The sequence below is a fragment of the Nansenia antarctica genome, assembly GCF_963989245.1.
Source record: "Nansenia antarctica genome assembly, chromosome: 6".
NCBI lineage: Eukaryota > Metazoa > Chordata > Actinopteri > Argentiniformes > Microstomatidae > Nansenia > Nansenia antarctica.
Window position 1 is genome coordinate 23690001 of NC_137676.1, and position 20000 is coordinate 23710000.

At 46.2% G+C, this 20000-nt stretch overlaps 1 protein-coding gene across 1 annotated transcript in view; it reads left to right on the forward strand.

Annotated features, from left to right (window-relative positions):
• ptprk (protein tyrosine phosphatase receptor type K) overlaps window positions 1-20000 on the forward strand; it is a gene marked incomplete at its 5' end in the record, with an annotated part of 225802 nt that overhangs the window by 136039 nt on the left and 69763 nt on the right. Inside the window, one exon of the mRNA XM_080533604.1 lies at window positions 9590-9883. Within this exon, the coding sequence (XP_080389730.1) occupies window positions 9590-9883 (294 nt within the window). The remainder of the gene's footprint in view (window positions 1-9589; window positions 9884-20000) is intronic.

The following is a 20000-nucleotide window of genomic DNA, read 5'->3' on the forward strand; positions in this document are numbered from 1 at the left end:
GTCTGTCGGTATTAGATGACGAGACGATGACGTGGCTTCTGGAGGGGTGTCCAGAAATATAGCCCGGGTGAGCCCCTCAACCAGGTCTCGGGGTGGTAAAAGGGTAGCCCCTCGGCCCCGAGCCTGGTGGAGTGGAGAGGAAAAACAACTACCCATACGCCGAAGAAGAAGAACATAGACACACACACACACACACATAGACACACACACACACACACTAGTTTTCTTCCCTTTCCTCTAATACTGTGACTGCGTCTGACACTTCCTGTCATAGAAAGTCTTATAATAATAATATTCATAATAATGATCATTTTGATGTGTACAGTCGGTGTTTCACTTACTGCAGATAACAGCATCTGCGGAATTACTTTATGCTAATATGCTAATCTGCTGCCCCGTCATACACACACACAGACCTGACTACCACCTCCTAGATAAACACACACCACTCACGTGTCTCTCTATAGACTCGACCCGTAATTGGTTAGACTCAAAAGAAATATTTCTTCTGAAATATTCTGCATTCATGATTTGCGGAGGACGTTTTTTGAAATTCATGGGCAGAAATTCTACATATTCATCAGCTGCATTATGCAGGAGGGTTGCAGGGATAAATATGCGACGGCGGCTACAAGCAGCATCTGTTTACCAACATGAAGGCATCTTCTGGAATCTGATATTCATATCAGAGAGGAGAGGAGTAGGACTGTTAGAACACGTCCTTACTAGGGTCAGTGTGGAGGTGGGGGGGGGAGATAGAGGGGGGGTGGGAGAGAGGGGCGGGTGGGAGAGAGAGGGGAGGGGAGGTGAGAGAGAGAGGGGAGAGAGAGAGAGAGAAAGAGAGAGGAGAGCTTGGAGAGAGAGGAGAGAGAGAGCTTGGAGAGATAGAGAGAGAGGAGAGAGAGAGAGAGGAGAGCTTGGAGAGATAGAGAGAGGAGAGCTTGGAGAGATAGAGAGTGGAGAGATAGAGAGATAGAGAGCTTAGAGAGAGAGAGAGAGAGAGAGAGAGAGAGAGAGAGAGAGAGAGAGAGAGAGAGAGAGAGAGGAGAGAGCTTGGAGAGAGGTGGGGGCTCTAAGCTCTCTCCTCTCTCTCTCTCTCTCTGTCATGTGTCACACTAACACACCCTGGCACTCTCTCTCTCTCAGATGGGACAAACCCACTCCCTTCTCACAACGCCTCGGAGGACAACGGCTAAGTTCCTCCATCTTAGAGACTCCCCTCCCATGGAAGGGTAAGGGGAGGGAGGAGAGGACGGAGGAGAGGAGGGAGGAGAGGAAGCTAGTAAACAGGTTTCTTACCATTGAGAAAGGGCCACTCTCCTCCTCCTCCCCCTCCTCCTCCCCTCACTCAACCAGCAGGAGAGGAGAAGAAGAGAGGGATGTCTGAGTGTGAAAGACTGGAAACTAAATGTTGCTGTTAGATCAGTCTCTACGGCCAGGGGACTAATGTCTCTACGGCCAGGGGGGGGGGGGGGGGGGGGGGGGGGAGCCCTGATGTTATGACCACGGTGAGGACCGCCGCGAGGCTGGCAGAGGTAGAACATGGGCGGATGGGGCGTCATTGTAATGTCCAGAACACAATGAGGAATGGTGCCTCCCCCCACCCCCCTCCCCTCCTGCGCGTGATTTCCACCAGCCTCCCCCCACCACCGTTTGACACCGTTCCTCATTGCGTTCCATGCATCATGCATCACAACAACACCCCCCCCCCCCCAGTCCTCCCGTCCTCCGATATCCTCCTCCCTCCCCCAGCCTCCCCCCCCCCTCCCCCAGCCTCCCCCAGCCTCCCCCCTCCCTCCCCCCTGGTGACTATCCACTCCCCTGACAGCCTGTCGCCTGGGAGCTGCCGGGTCGCCACGGAGAGACGGTAATTTTAACGGAAATTTTGGGGCCATTGATAGGGATGCGCTGTAACGCGAGTGGCACGGAGGATGGCGGTCCGCGGTGCGTCCGACCCCCGGGGGGGGGCAGGAGGTTTATTAGTGGCTCTCTCCTCTCGCCAAACCGCTAGTGACACGTTAGGGCCCGGGGCTACCGGGGGGCTAACACCGCTTTGGAAAATGAAGAAGGAAAAACATCTCAGCTGTAAGTTTTCTTTCAACCCCCAAGGAGTATTGATCTGTGTGTGTGTGTGTGTGTGTGTGTGTGTGTGTGTGGGCCTCCAGCAGTGGAGGAGCGTGCGTGTGTGAACACAAACATATGCGTACACACAGTAGACTCACACACACACACACACACACACACACACACACACACACACAGTGCAGCAGTGTACTTGGTCAGCCGTCGTGTCTCAGTGAGTTTGCAGTAATGATGTCGCCCTCTCGCTCATCCAACTAAACTTTAATGACAAGGCTGACGGCGACACAGCGGACAACAAGCCTGGCTGCCTGCACCTTGTTGCTCCAGCAGAGAGGAGGCCTTGCGGCCCTGCGCCCCCCCCCCCCCCCCCCCCCCCCCTATGGCCTCCCTCCCTCCTCTGCCTCCCACATTTACATTTATATGTTTGGCATTTAGCATACGCCTTATTCCAAAGCGACTTACAATTGATACATTTGACTAAGCAAGTGAATCATCAGTTCACCAGTTGCAGCAGGAAAAGTGCTACCGACAATACTACCACAATATCTATTCAGTTGTTAAGTCGTGACGTGTTTCCGGGTCCAAAGTTGGCTGAGGCGCTCTCTTCGAAATGCCTCAGTAATAATAATAATTAATTATATTTATATAGTGCTTTTCCAAGGCTCAAAGATGCTGACAATATGGGGAAAACGGGAAAGTGCTGTGTCCCTTGTTGTATGAACAGATCCGAGTCTAAAAAACGATTGAACTGTCATTCTACCGCTGTAGAAAAGCGCTACATAAGTCTAATGTATTATTATTATTATTATTATTATTATTATTATTATTATTATTATTATTATTATTATTATTATATTGTTTTATATAGACACTGGAGAAAGAGAGAAACAGGGATAGAGGGATGGGAGGAAGGATTTTTATACATAAGCAATGAATCCCTCTCTATTATGATATAATATGGATGGTATTGAGAATATTAATAATTATATTAATTATGTATTTTATGACAATTATATTAATTCTTTTATTTATTATTTCATGTTTTATTATAATTATAATTATAATCCATATTAATTATAGAATATCTATTATTTTGTAACATCATCCTTCCACACTCTGCCTCATCTACTGTAAGTCTTTGTGGTATGTTGTTTAATGACTAAAGATACTGTGCTGTCATCTCCCCTGGTGTGTGTGTGTGTGTGTGTGTGTGTGTGTGTGTGTGTGTGTGTGTGTGTGTGTGTGTGTGCGTGTGTGTGTGTGTGTGTGCGCGCGCACGCGCGAAGGGGGTTGTGGTGTGTGCCACGTTGCCGTAAACAAAGTGTTTGAGCGGTGGCAGGTAGGCCTGTCAGCTGAGAGGCATTCTGGGACACAGGAACGTAAAGCGATGCATTGTGGGTAAGTGTCAGCTCGTTGGTGGTGAAGAAAGCCCGGGTGTGACATGCGCAGCCTCAAAGAGACGCACTTAGGCTGTGATGAGGCCTTCTAATGATGTAGAGGAGGAATCTGGAATACACACGGAGAAGCCATGTCAAAATGCAACATTGTTTTGAAAGGATATAAATATGAAACTGGGTTGATTTAATCCACAAGGGAATTGATTTCTTCCATTTTTTTTGCAATTGTGTGTCTTTCTTTTTGGGGGAGGAGAGGGAGGGCGACGGAGGGAGGGGCGGTTGGTGGGGGTCTAATTATATCTGAGCTGAGCGGAGGTTGGCCTGTGGACTGTTTCAACACAATAAAACAGAGAGACAGAATGATGCTGTCACCTATCTGCAAGTCTCAACATGCACGCACGTACACACACACACACACACACACACACACTCGGCTATCAGCTATAGACACAACACAGGAAGTGACCGGTCCTGATGTAACACCACCAACACAGGAAGTGACCAGTCCTGATGTAACACCACCAACACAGGAAGTGACCAGTCCTGATGTAACACCACCAACACAGGAAGTGACCAGTCCTGATGTAACACCACCAACACAGGAAGTGACTGGTCCTGATGTAACACCACCAGTCGGATGTAGAATGCATCCAAATCCTTGTTGTTCTAAGCCCCGCCCCTCCCCTCAGAGCTAAACCCCGCCCCTTCCCTAAGAGCTCACCAATAGGGACTTTAAGGCGTCATTCCAACATTCCAACGAGTTGCCGTAGTAACGTAAGCGACGCTATAAAATCTACATCTACAGTACATTCTCATTTTATTTTCATTTGAATATTTGAATATTATCGTACGTTACTACGGCAACGGGATGGAATGTTGAAACGACGCCCGCCGCGCCGAACCGCCGCCGCTTAGAGTCCCTATTAACCACCTCCACGCTCTCCCTGCAGCGCACTCCTCTTCTTCTATTTTCTCACCCCACCCCACCCCTCCTCTCCTCTCCTTCTCATCCCCCTTTTTTAGATCAAGCGGCTGCCTCGGAGGCTGTTGACTGCATGGCAATAAATGAAAATCAATTCCTTAGAATGGCTGCTAGGGGGAGAGGGAGGCAAGCTGCTGGTGTTGGGAGGAGGAGGGGGGGCGGCTGAAAGATGAAGGAAGAGATGAGTGGAGGACATCAGGAGAGAGGGATGAGAGAGGAATGAAGGAAGGAGAGGGATGAGAGGAGAATGAAGGAAGGAGAGGGATGAGAGGAAGACATCAGGAGAGAGGGATGAGAGAGGAATGAAGGAAGGAGAGGGATGAGAGGAGAATGAAGGAAGGGGAGGGATGAGGAAGACATCAGGAGAGAGGGATGAGAGAGGAATGAAGGAAGGAGAGGGATGAGAGGAGAATGAAGGAAGGAGAGGGATGAGAGGAGGACATCAGGAGAGAGGGATGAGAGGGGAATGAAGGAAGAGGGCGATGAGTGGAGAATGAAGTAGGAGGGGGCTGAGTGGAGGTAGCAAAGAAAGAAGGATGAGTGGAGGATGAAAGGGCAGCAAGGCGCTTCGCCTCAGTGACCAATGATCATTCAGACATGATGGATGAGCTGCTGGAGAAGAGCGACATCAAACACTCACCTGCTCACTTAGACGGCCGCTATGGGCTACTATAGGCTCCTATAGGCTACTATGAATGAATGAATGAATGAATGAATGAATGAATGGTCTTTATTGTCATTGATATAGTACAGGTACCATACAACGAAATTTGGGAGGGGGGGCTCCCCTGGTGCTAGGAAATAAAACTAAAAACAAGAAGGGAAAAGAGCTGGTTTACATAAATAAAGGCTATGTACACTATCCACTATACTATACTATACAAATAAAACACTGTGCTGTACTCTATGCTATGCTATACATATCCTAACATTTCCTATCTCTGAACCTTATGTACCCGAGGGTTGTCATATTGCACATAGTGTTATTGCACATTCATTTAAAGTGTCGCAGTTTGCAGGTTTGAAATGTTCACAGTTGTGTTTCAGTATTGCACTTGATTACAATCTAGTAGCTGCCATCAAATTGTCTAGATTGTCCAGGGCCTAGAACCTAGGTCTTTGCTGTGTTCAGGGCCTGAATGGCCCTGGGGTAGAAGCTGAGCTTCAGTCTATCTGTCCTTGCGGACATGGTCCTGAACCGACTGCCCGAGGGCAGCCGAACAAAGTGTTCGTTCCCAGGGTGGGATGGGTCTCTGGAGATCTTGGAGGCCTTCCTGAGGCAGCGTGTGTTGTACAGCTCTTCCAGAGAGGGGAGGGGGGCGCCGGTGATCTTCTGGGCCGATCTCACGACTCTCTGTAGCGCTTTCCTCTCTGCGGCTGTGCAGCTGGAGAACCACACGCAGATGCAGTAGGTGAGCATGCTCTCCACTGTGTAGCGGTAGAAGGTCACAAGCAGCTCCTGTCTGAGGTGGTATTTCCTGAGGACTCTCAGGAAGTAGAGCCGCTGTTGTGCCTTCTTGATGATGGCTGCTGTGTTGGTCTTCCAGGACAGGTCATCCTGTATGTGCACCCCCAGGAATCGGAGGGTTGAGACTCTCTCCACGCTCCCTCCATCGACGAGCAGGGGCTGGACCTCAGATTTGTTCCTCCTGAAGTCCACGATGATTTCCTGGGTCTTTGACTGGTTCAGCAGCAGGTTGTTAACCTTGCACAGCTTGCCCAGCTGCTCCACCTCATCCCTGTACGCCGCCTCGTCCCCCCCCGAGATGCAGCCCACCACGGTGGTGTCGTCTGCAAACTTTACGATGGAGTTGCTGGGGTGGACGGGGGTGAAGTCGTAGGTGTAGAGGTTGTAGAGGATGGGGCTTAGCACGCAGCCCTGGGGGGACCCAGTGCTGAGTCTGAGGGCTGTGGAGGTGTGGGAGCCCACCCGCACCCTCTGGGGTCGGTCAGACAGGAAGTCCTTGATCCATGCACAGATAGAGTGTGATAGTCCCAGGTCTAGTAGTTTAGTCACTAGCCTGTCTGGAAGGATGGTGTTGAAGGCAGAGCTGAAGTCCACAAAGAGCAGTCTCGCGTAGCTGTTCCCCCTCTCCAGGTGGGATAGAGTGGAGTGGAGAGTCGTCGCGATGGCGTCCTCTGTGGACCTGTGGGCTCTGTAGGCGAACTGGTATGGATCCAGGTTGGGCGGGAGGCGTGTGAGTATGTGGGCCCGGACTAGTTTCTCGAAGCACTTCATGATGATTGGTGTGAGTGCCACCGGGCGGTAGTCGTTTAGGCAGCTCACCGTGCTTTTCTTCGGGACTGGGATGATAGTTGAGGTTTTCAGGCAGGGTGGGATGGTGGCCTGGGACAGGGACTGGTTGAAGATGTTGGTGAAAACCCCGGCCAGCTGGTCGGCGCAGTCCCTCAGCACCCGTCCCAGGACGCCATCCGGCCCCGAGGGTCCACCGCCTTCAGCACGCGTCTCACTTCATGCTCTGTGAGGGTGAGGCTGCTGAGAGCTGGAGAGAGTGGTGTTTGTGTTGTGGTTACCTCCGTTCGCCCCTCGTCGAACCGGGCGTAGAAGGAGTTCAGCTTTTCCGCCAGCAGGGGGTCGTCCTCTGCGGCTGTGAGCCTGTTGGCTCTGAAGTTTGTCATGTGCTGAACCCCCTGCCACATCCGCCTGGAGTCGTTGCTCAGGAAGCATTCCTCAATCTTCTCTCTGTGGTCTGCCTTGGCCTCTCGGATGCCGCGCTTTAGGTTAGCCCTGGTGGTGCTGTACAGCAGTGTGCCCTTCCCTGCGAAGAAGGCGTGTGTCCCTCTCATTGATCAGTTTTTGGACCTTCCCAGTCATCCATGGCTTTGTGTTGGGGTAGACCCGGACCCGTTTGTCCACGGTGACTGAGTTGGTGCAGTTCACTATGTGGTTCAGAACCGACGACGTGAACTGTTCCAGGTCCTCATGCTCATATTCCTGCCATGAGGTGTCATTTAGGCAGATCTGCAGTGGAGCGGACCCTTCTGGCCAGGTTCTGACAGTCTTAGTGGTGATGGGAGCACTTTTCCTCATGGTAGTGTAGGCTGGGATCAGGAGGATTGACACATGGTCAGACATGCCTAGATGAGCTAGCGGTCTAGCCTTGTAAGCACGCTTGATGTTGGTGTATACCTTATCCAGTGTTTTTTCTCCTCTTGTTGCACATTTAACATGCTGATAGAACTTGGGTAGGACTGCCTTCAGGTCGGCATGATTAAAATCTCCGGCTATAATGTGGACTCCCTGTGGGTCCACGCTCTGTTGACCACTGATGACGTCATATAGCCGCGCCAATGCTAAGCTACCATCTGCATTTGGTGCAATGTAAACGCTTGTAGTATACACTGCATTGAATTCCCTCGGGAGGTAAGTGGGTCGGCATTTAACAGTCAAGTTTTCCAGGTTTGGGGAACAGTGGCTACTTACAGTTTTCGTGTTTAAGCACCAGCTATCCTTCGTAGATATAATGAGCCCACCTCCGCGGGTCTTTCCACTAAGCAGCGTGCGGTCCACCCGGTGAAGGGATCTCCCTTCCAGGCTAATCGTGGAGTCCAGGATAGTGTCATTTAGCCAGGTTTCAGTGAGAATAATCACACAGCTATCTCCCACGATGTTATTTGTGGCAATTCGTCCATCTTATTAGCCAGGGACCTGACGTTGGATAGGAAAATACTCGGCAAAGCTGGCTTATCCGGGCTACGTCTCAGCCTGGCTAGCAGGCCTCCCCTTCCTCCTCGGCGTTGTTTACGGTCTCGCCTCCGCCGCTTGCGCCTGAGGGCTGGGATCGCGTAATATTTTTCACCCGGCGACCGCGCGAGGTCGAATGGGATCCTATGTTGTTTCAAGAACTCGCCGTTACAGTCCCCTCGTTTTTCGCACCAACTTCTGGTAAGTCTAGTCTGCTGTAGGTACTATTTACACAACCGTTCCCTATAAGTACTAAAATAAAAATGTACATACAAATGAACTTAAAAACACTAAAGAACACCAGTGTTGAAGCCACTCGAGCCGCAGCGTCTGTGCGCGCCGCCATCTTGAACAGGCTACTATGGACTACTATGGGCTACTATAGGTAGGTATAGGTACTATAGCCACTCGAGCCGCAGCGTCTGTGCGCACCGCCATCTTGAACAGGCTACTATGGACTACTATGGGCTACTATAGGTAGGTATAGGTACTATAGGTTGCTATGGGCTACTATGGGCTATTGTGTGTGTGTGTGTGTGTGTGTGTGTGTGTGTGTGTGCGCGCGTGTGCGTGTGCGTGCCTTGATGAAGTCAGCGCCAAACACTCGTCTGGTGGCCCGCAGGTACAAGCGCTCCGATTAGATTAGCTGTCGCCCCTCTCTGATTGGCTGTCTCCCCTCCCTCTCCCCTCAGCATTTAAATTGCTTCGTCTCCATGGTTTCTCCTGGATGGGGTTTGCTCTCCTGGAAAGCAACCTCTCCCATCCAACACCCCAGGTTAAATAATTCATTGTTTTCGTCAATAAACAGCCAAGACGCCCCTGGTTCATTTAGTCTGTGTGTCTGGAGGAGACCCCGGGTCCATAATGAAGTGGCTGGAAACGCTTTGCTGCTTCGCTGTTTTCTTGGAACGTAAAAAGGAACACTTCTACTTCTACTGCCGTGGTGGTGATGATGTGGCCTGGAACATAAAAAGGAAAAAAACTTCAAAGATTTCACTCTGCGCTGCGCTCAGACCTGGGCGCCGGCGGCTGTGTGCTGTCCTCAGTATTAGTAAAATAAATAAATAATGAAAAGGGTTAAAGTAAGCTCTTTCTCTCCAGCTCTCTGACTGCTTGTGGCTGTGTGTGTTCTTACAGGAATTGTTAACTGTTCTTACAGGAAGTGTTAACTGTTCTTACAGGAAGTGTTAACTGTGATGGTTGTGATGTCTGGTAGCGGTGTTTGACGTACTTTTGCAAATATGCTTATTGTAAAGACAGCAACTCCTCTGGCTGCTATCTATCTCTCTCTCTCTCTCTCTCTCACTCTCACTCTCACTCTCACTCTCTTCTATCTATCTATTGAGTAAGCCACTTAGCCCTCAGTCCTTGTAATTGTAAATCACTTTGGATTAAAAATATTCCCTCCCCCCCCTCCTCCAGAGCCCCCCAGGCCCATCGCGCCCCCCCAGCTCCTGGGCGTGGGCCCCACCTACCTGCTGATCCAGCTCAACGCCAACTCCATCTTCGGCGACGGTCCGATCGTGCAGAAGGAGGTGGAGTACAGCATGACCTCGGGCAGCTGGATCGAGACGCACGCCGTCAACTCGCCCAACTACAAGCTGTGGCACCTGGACCCCGACACGGAGTACGAGATCAGGGTCCTTCTGACCCGGCCCAGCGAGGGGGGGAGGGGGAGACCCGGGCCCCCCCTCATCACCAGGACCAAGTGTGCAGGTGAGACACACACACACACACAGAGACAGACACACACACACACACACACACAGAGACAGACACACACACACACAGAGACAGACACACACACACACACACAGAGACAGACACACACACACACACACACACACACACAGAGACAGACACACACACACACAGAGACAGACACACACACACACACAGAGACAGACACACACACACACAGAGACAGACACACACACAGACAGACAGACACAGAGACACACACACACACACACACACAGAGACAGACACACACACACACACAGACACACACACACACACACACAGACACACACACACACACACACACACACACACACAGACAGACAGACACACACACACTCAGAGACAGACACACACACACACACACACACTCAGAGACAGAGACACGCAGACAGATGGACGCAGACAGACATACACATAGATAAACAGACAGAGACAAACACACACACACACACACACAGACATACAAAGAGACATACAAAGAGACAGAGACACACACAGACAGAGACACACACACACACAGACAGAGACAGACACACACACAGACAGAGACACACACAGACAGACAGACACACACACACACACACACACACACACAGACACACACACACAGACAGAGACACACACACACACACACACACACACAGACAGAGACAGACGCACACACAGACAGAGACACACACAGACAGACACACACACACACACACACACACAGACAGAGACACACACAGACAGAGACACACACACACACACACACACACACACACACACACACACACACAGACAGAGACACACACACAGACAGAGACACACACAGACACACACACACACACACACACACCTCTCTCTTATTGTCTAGTGCCATGGTTCCCCAGTGTTGCGGTGTTTCTCCTCTCTGTGTTATTTGCATACAGATGACGGCCGCAGGGCCTGGTGGAACATAATTGGAAAAAGCAAAGAGAATCAGCTTGGTGTCTGACACACACACACACACACACACACACCCACACACCTTCTTGGTAAGATGACGTCAGTCAGCGACGCATGATGAAGGTGGCTGAGGAGGAGACACTCCTGTAAGCACTGGAGACATGTGGCGCTTTTCCATTGACCAGACCGGTTCGGCTAGGCACGGCTCGCCTCGGCACGCTTTTGAAAAGTTCCATATGAATCGTTCTCCACTATACATAGAGACCATACACAAGAGATCAGGAACGACCCGGGACTGTAAAGAGGAGTTACGTGTCATAAGATTCTATACAGCTCAGCGGGGGGAAATGCGATAAGAATTATGTCAAAATGCAGCACTATCGTGCACAGATCAGCCTTACAACATGTAACGTTAAGTGCCTGTTACTTGCCGCTTTCAGTTCTAGTAGACTAGTTTAGATCTCGCAACCAGGGAAATGCCGACGTGTTAAAGCCCTGATTCTATTTTTATTTCTCCTGACACGTTGAGCACTGTGCTTTTTTTTGTTGGTGAACTACCGTAATAAGCCTAAAAAAGTTCAACTGTTCAAAAAGTGCAACTTCTCTGCTTTCAGAAACTGTTTGAATTTTTTAGATTGGGCATAGTTCATGAATTACGATAGTTTGAAGGAACGCTGTAAAATCCTGTCGGCGCCGACAGCTCCGGTTTCGGAGCAAGACGCGAATTTATCGGCATTAGTCAAATACATGCTCACATCCAGTCATCCGCTCACTGCTCTCCATCAAAAATGGCACATCCATCAATAATATTACATAATAACAACTGCTGTGATTAGATTGCTTAGATTGTTTAATACATCAACGGGGGGAAAAGCGAGATGAACTCTTCATGCTTCCTCCATTGAACGGAAAGTCCTATCTATTCCATTCAAAGTGTTTTAGCCTTCCCCCTTTCCACTGGTAATAAGGAATTGGCAAGAATAGATCGATATAAATAGACCAACATAATGCAGCACTATCACGTATCATGCACAGATCAGCCTTAAACATGTTAGATAGCCTATATAACGGAGCGATGTATTTCTACGGAAAGGCTGACTGACGCGGGGCTCATACAATCTCCGCGTTTGTTATAGATACGAGTGCTCCGGTGTCTTTCTGGTAGTCAAATATATTTATTTATATATACAGCATATGGATGTTACGTGCCTGTTACCTGCCGCTTTCAGTTCTAGTAGTTTAGATCTCGCAACCAGGGAAACGCCGACATGTGTTAAAGGGAGCAAGACGCGAACTACCGGCATTTGACTCATGAGTGAACGGCGAAAATGGCTGGACGGCCCAGCTTGGGATTCCATTGAAGTTACAGGGAACTATGTGTGAAAGAGGCTTAAATGTTGAACTAACAGTAATACAATGTTCATTGATAAAATGACATAAGGGATGGAAAGGGGAGATGGCAGTTTTAGAAGGGGGATGATGAAGCGCGCTGGACTGAGGAGCATACGCTTGTTGTAAATAAAAGTTCTATGATGCATAGAAATAACATTAAACTAAGATAATACGATGGTTATCATATTTTTTCAAATCTTTATTAATAAGTTATTACAGAAACAGTAAGTGACATTTTCCGAGAGCGAAATCTGTTGTGGTATTTAAAAATGGCGGTTAGCGATGAAATCTATGAACATGGGATGACGATTTCCATTGACCAATCAATGGTGTGTGCAGCGTCACACGTCACACGCAGCCTGGCAAAAAGTACCTTTCGCTCCTGTAGTTCCTGCTCGCGAAGGGTAGCTAAAACGGCCCGGTTTGGCTCGCTTCGGCCCGGCTCGGTTGGCAATAGAGAAAGGAGAATAAACCGTCTCGGCTCGAGTTGGCCCAGTAGTGGAAAAGCGCCTATGGTTGTCCAGCTCCGCAGGGGGCCCGGAGACGCACAACAAGTGTGTGTGTGTGTGTGTGTGTGTGTGTGTGTGTGTGTGTGTGTGTGAGTGAGACCGGCCGGTATTCTTACTATTTTTGTCGTATAGGGGAGGGGAGGGGGAGAGGTCATATAGGGGAGGTGTTTTGTTTTTACTCTTGGAATTATTAGCTGATTAGTCTCAGCTGACCTTAGGGACCTTGCGGGAATATAGGGTGGGAGGAGATCTGATATGTATTTTGGTCCAAGACCATTTTTGGTCCAAGACCAGGGGAGGGGGGAGGGGGAGGGGGAGAAGGGAGGGGGAGAAGGGAGGGGGAGAGCGGAGGGGGAGGGGGAGAGGGGAGGGGGAGATGGGATGTAAGCAGAGTTTCATTACTGTGGGCCTCCACTCTCCTCCCTGTCAGCTGAGTGATTATCTACACACACACACACACACACACACACACACACACATACACAGATCCCTCGGTAGTCAATAGACCCGCTGTATTCCCACAGACGTGTGTGTGTGTGTCCTACCCATTCAGAGCAAAGATGCAGCAGTTTTCAGCTTCCTCTCAGACGCAGAGTAGACGTGTGGCGTGAGACGGAGCTAACAGCCATCTCCTCTCTAATGACTCTCCTACAGATGTCACCCAGGAAGTCCGCCACCCCAGACAGTGTTTACACGCATCCATCGTATATTTAGACCATCTACTTTTCTGTCAGAATCATAATATTAAAAAAAACTCTCAATATTTTTTTTTAAAACTGTAAAACTTGATAGAAAGTGTGTCCGTTTTAAGTTTCCAGATTAAGGTCATGTTCTCACCTGAAAGTCCGAATCAGGACCCGGAGCAAGTGGATGAGTTCGCAACATTGTTGCATAAATTATTTATCTGATTTGCGTTCTCACAGCCCTTCATGTAAACAAAGTAACATACGCAATCGAAGCAACAGACGTGATAGTTGATTGGTCAGACATTTTTTAAATTGCCCCTTCGTCCCTCTCTTATCCAGATCAACACGTGTGTGCTGTTGTTTTCCTATGGACAGCCTCAGGCAGCTTTCTCACAAATGTTATCCTAAACTCAGATTCCAAGTGAAGGAAATGTTCTAGTGAGAACACACCCTAAATGCCCTGTACCCGACGCATCAGATGTATTTCCTGACAGATGTGTCTACATAGATCTGTAGAGTAGATCTCCGGTTCTGTCCACGCAGTGGTTCTGCTGGGCCGACCTGGGCCGCCGGGCTGTCAGACACAAACCCCGAAGTTTGGACGGGAACTTCTGGTCGATACAGTTAGGGTCAAAAGTGGGTTTCTATGTAACGTCTCTCTCAATGGGTATGGAGGGGGCAGAGGGAGAGGGTGTGTATTGAGAAGGGGGGGGGGGGGGGGAGGCAAGACAGGGGACGGGGGTGACAGGAGGGGGTGGGGGGGGGGGCAGGGGTGACAGGGGGGGGCAGGACAGGGGGAGGGGACAAGACGGGGGGGATTGACTGGGGGGGGGGGCAGACAGAGCAAACAGACACACACACACACACACACGCACACAACCATTTCTGAAGTGTGTCATCTCCAACTCAAAACAAAATCAACTCTGTCTATCGTTGCATAACCTTTTACTGTGAACCTGAGTTTGTTTTACTGTAATGACAAACACAATACACAATAGAATTGAACCTGACTGATCGGCATAGGGTGTGTGTGTGTGTGTGTGTGTGTGTGTGTGTGTGTATGCGTGTGTGTGTGTGTGCACGTGCGCGTGTGCGTGTGTGTGTGCGTGTGCGTGTGTGTGCCTCCCCCCTTTGCAGTCAATCTCACAGTGTGATTTGCTGCGTGCAAGAGTGCCTTGTAAAAATGCTCAAGGCGTCTCTCTCTCTCTCCCTCCTCCAGAGACGACTCGGTGTTTAGATTTGGTCTCTTGCTCTCGGTGTCATTTGCTTCTCACAAATGTCACGCCATCTCCGCAGAACAACCTATTGATCATTTCTCCACACTAGACACACACACACACACACTGTAAAATGTATAAATACCGGTACACAAAATAAAATAAAATAAAATAAAAAATAAAAAATAAAAATAATATATATATATACGTATATATATATATATATATATATATATATATATATATATATATATATATATAGGCCTATATATAAATTCATACACACACCACTACACACACAAACACCCACATACAGTACATGCCAAAAGTTTGGACACACCTTCTCATTCAATGCGTTTCCTTTATTTTCATGACTACCGTATTTGGTACATTGTAGATTCTCACTGAAGACATCAAAACTATGAATGAACACATAGGAATTATGTATTTAACAATAAAGTGTGAAATAACTCTAAATATGTCTTATATTTTAGATTCCTCAAAGTAGCCACCCTTTGCTTTTTTGTTGTTAATAAAATATATAATAATAATATTTAATATAATATGTGTTAATAATAATATGTTATTATATATATATAATATTATTATTATATATTTTATTAACAACAAAAAATATATATTTTATTAACAACAAAAAAGCAAAGGGTGGCTACTTTGAGGAATCTAAAATATAAGACATATTTAGAGTTATTTCACACTTTTTTGTTAAGTACATCATTCCACATGTGTTCATTCATAGTTTTGATGCCTTCAGTGAGAATCTACAATGTAAATAGTCATGAAAATAAAGGAAACACATTGAATGAGAAGGTGTGTCCAAACTGTTGGCCTGTACTGTACATATACACTGCTACACACACACACACACACACACACACACACACACACACACACACACACACACACACACACACACACACACACACACACACACACACACACACACACTCACATGCTAGCTGCCACTAGTAGAAGGGGGGGTTAATTAGTGTGTAGATGGTGTGCTGCATTGTCATGTTGTCATCTGTCCCAACACATTAAACAACTGGCACACACCACTAATGTAGCTTTACTTCTGTGACCGGAGGGAGGGAAGTGTCTGTGTGTGTGTGTGTGGGGGGGGGGGGGGGCAGCAGAGACCCTGCAGAGGGGTGTGTGTGTGCGCATTTAAGTGTTGGGGCCTTGAACTCAGACAGGAAGCCCCCTCTAGAGTACAAAGGGAGAGGGAGAGACTCCCACATGGCTGTAGTTGTCATAGTAACATTATAATAATAATAATAATAATAATAATAATAATAATAATAATAATAATAATAATAATAATAACCTTTATTTGTATAGCACCTTTCCTGCAAACGTTGCAGCTCAAAGTACTCCAATCATCATCATAATTATTCAGTCATTTAAAGGCAATTTTAAAAAGATGGGGTTTTAGTTTTGACTTGAACATATTTGCTGAGGTTGCATCTCTTATGTAAACTGGCAGTCCATTCCATTTTGGACTAATTGCAGCTGGCCAATAGCTTTCTTTGGAAGACCAGAAAGGAGACTGTTACAATAGTCCAAACAGACTTATTAATGAACACTTTTGCATCAGCTTGCCGGAGAAAATGTCTAACTTTTGCAATATTCCGTAGATGATAAAAAGTGATAGATTTGTGATAGATAGTCTAGTGATAGATTTGATGTGAGGCTCAAGAATCTATAATCACACCTAGATTCTTAGCTTCATGTTTGCAGTTTGAAAGCAAGGTTACCATCGTATTCAACAATTTGTCTTTTTGTGGTTTTGTTTTGTGGATTTGCAATTCTTGTCATTGGACCAAATGTATTGACAAATTGTATATGATGTATTGAACAGTATATAAGGATCACTGCCACATTTTTTACATTTTAGATGCTTGTGTGTGTGTGTGTGTGTGTGTGTGTGTGTGTGTGTGTGTGTGTGTGTGTGTGTGTGTGTGTGTGTGTGTGTTGATGAAGATGAATGCTGAGAAGTATAGTGCTGAGGCAGGAGTTTGATGTACTAGTGAAACACACTCAGTTTGACAGAGCTGGTAAATAGTCTCTCTGTTGTTCCTCCCATGTGACTTGGCATCTCTCTTACACAACTCTTACATCTCTCTTACACAACCTTTGCTAATGTTAACCCCAGTACATAGCATTAGCCCCAGTACGTACTGTAGCATTAGCCCACTATGTAGCATTAGTCCACTATGTAGCATTAGTCCACTATGTAGCATTAGTCCACTCTGTAGCATTAGTCCAGTATGTAACATTAGTCCAGTATGTAACATTAGTCCAGTATGTAGCATTAGTCCAGTATGTAGCATTAGTCCACTCTGTAACATTAGTCCAGTATGTAACATTAGTCCAGTATGTAGCATTAGTCCAGTATGTAGCATTAGTCCAGTATGTAGCATTAGTCCAGTATGTAACATTAGTCCAGTATGTAACATTAGTCCAGTATGTAACATTAGTCCAGTATGTAGCATTAGTCCAGTATGTAACTGCTCTCTATCAACTGGCATCTTTCCCACTCCCCTAAAATCTGCCATTATAAAACCACTACTAGCAAGATATTAGAGTTCTTGGAAATTTCAGACCAATATCTAACCTTTCATTTCTATGTAAAATCCTTGAGAAAGTGATTTTCAGACAACTTACTGATTTTCTTAGCAAAAACATTTTATTTGAGAAGTTTCAATCAGGTGTTTGTTCTAACCACAGTACTGAGACTGCATTAGTAAAGGTTGTAAACAATCTCAGACTTATCATAGATGCTGGTGGTGTATCAGTTCTTGTCTTGTTAGATTTGAGTGCTGCTTTTGATACAGTAGATCACACTATTCTAATACATCGTTTAGAAAACTGTGTCGGCCTCTCAGGACTTGTATTAGAGTGGTTTAAATTAGGGATGCACCGAAATGAAAATTCTTGGCCGAGGCCGAAGCCGAATTTAAGGAAACACTTGGCCGAATACCGAATACCGAATGTGTATCGGCAGTTTTTAATTTTATCATTGCATAAACTAAATACATTTTGCTTTTTATTCATGCTTCTCAAAGAAAGAAATTGAGATTGAAAAAAAATAACTTTTATTGAACATTCCAGCAGACATCAGTCTATACCAACAAAGCACAATAAATAAAATAAATCAGTCAAATTAAATGTTTTTGTTTTCCCTGAATAGCTGCTGAAAGAAAATCTTTCATCAATGTAGGCCGAAGCTTTATTCATGACTTGTGTTAACAAGAATGATGTGCCATGATAATATTATTACAAAATACTTTGGAAGATTGCAAGTTAACTAATTAGGTGAACTCTCTTTAAAGAGATGCTACAGGATTTTGATAATTCTGTAGGTTGTGGCTTAAGTATTGATGTCCGTATGGTTCAATGACATGTTACGGCTGGGCCTTCACACACCCTCCCCCGCCCCCACAGCTCGAGCACAGCGTGCTCTCCGCCGCAGCTGAGGCTTGTCCCCACTAATTAGATCTTCAGCCAAACCTGCACACCTGTCTCCACTCCCAATCAACCCTCTGTCTCCACTCCCAATCAACCCTCTGTCTACATCTACCCTGGACTTCCCTTCACTCATCGTCAGTTCTTCGCTAAGAATGACCTGGCAAGTATCATCAAAACACGCCCACTATTCGGTGGTAAACATGACCACATTCGGCCGAATACCGAATGTGCTTTATTTTGCGATATTCGGCCGAATACATTCGGTGGCCGAATGTTCGGTGCATCCCTAGTTTAAATCTTATCTAGCTGGTAGGCATTTCTCTGTTGTCCTGGGAGACTCTGTTTCTGATAATGTTAACATCACATGTGGGGTCCCTCAGGGGTTTATTCTTGGTCCCTTGCTCTTCTCCCTGTACCTGATCCTATTAGGTGGAATGATCAGAAAACATGGTGTACATTTTCATAGTTATGCTGATGATACTCAGCTGTACATATCAGTATTGCCTGATAATTCACATGCGCTCAGCTCACTGGAGAATTGTCTCCGAGATATAAAACTTTGGATGTCCAAAAATGTTCTACAACTAAATCAGGACAAAACTGAGATTCTTGTCATTGGACCAAAACTACAAAAAGACAAATTGTCGAATACGATGGGAACCTTGCTTTCAAACTGCAAACATGAAGCTAGGAATCTAGGTGTGATTATAGATTCTGACTTAAGCTTTGAGCCTCACATCAAATCTATCACTAGAAATGCTTTTTATCATCTACGAAATATTGCAAAAGTTAGAAATGTTCTTTGGCAAGCTGATGCAGAAGTGTTAATGCATGCTTTTGTTATTACACATTTTGACTATTGTAACAGTCTCCTTTCTGGTCTTCCGAAGAAAGCTATTGGCCAGCTGCAATTAGTCCAAAATGCAGGAGCGAGAGTTTTAACCAAAACAAGCAGACAAGCTCATATAACTCCTATTTTAGAAACTCTACACTGGCTTCCTGTTCAGTTCAGAATAGATTTCAAGATCCTTCTGCTTGTTTATAAAGCTCTCACTGGCATAGCACCAGAATGTTTGAAAGACCTTTTGCTAGCATATCAGCCCAATAGAGCTCTCAGGTCTTCTGACGCTGGTTTTCTCTGTGTACCACATTTACAAAAGAAGAGATTTGGTGAGGCTGCATTCTCATTTTATGCACCCAAATTGTGGAATGCACTGCCAGTTTACATTAGGGATGCAACCTCAGCAAACATGTTCAAGTCAAGACTAAAAACCCATCTTTTTAATATTGCCTTTAAATGACTAAATAATTAAATGAAGATTATAAAAACCCATCCTTTTAATATTGCATTTAAGTTACAAAATAATTAAATTAAGATTATATAATGATTAAACCACTTTGAGCTGCAACGTTTGCAGGAAAAGCACTATACAAATAAAGTTATTATTATTATTATTATTATTATTATTATTATTATAAGTCCAGTATGTAACATTAGTCCAGTATGTAACATTAGTCCAGTATGTAACATTAGTCCAGTATGTAACATTAGTCCACTATGTAACATTAGTCCACTATGTAACATTAGTCCAGTATGTAACATTAGTCCAGTATGTAGCATTAGTCCAGTATGTAGCATTAGTCCAGTATGTAACATTAGTCCAGTATGTAACATTAGTCCAGTATGTAGCATTAGTCCAGTATGTAACATTAGTCCAGTATGTAACATTAGCCCCAGTATGTAACATTAGCCCCAGTATGTAACATTAGCCCCAGTATGGAACATTAGTCCAGTATGGAACATTAGTTCAGTATGGAACATTAGTCCAGTATGTAACATTAGTCCAGTATGTAGCATTAGTCCAGT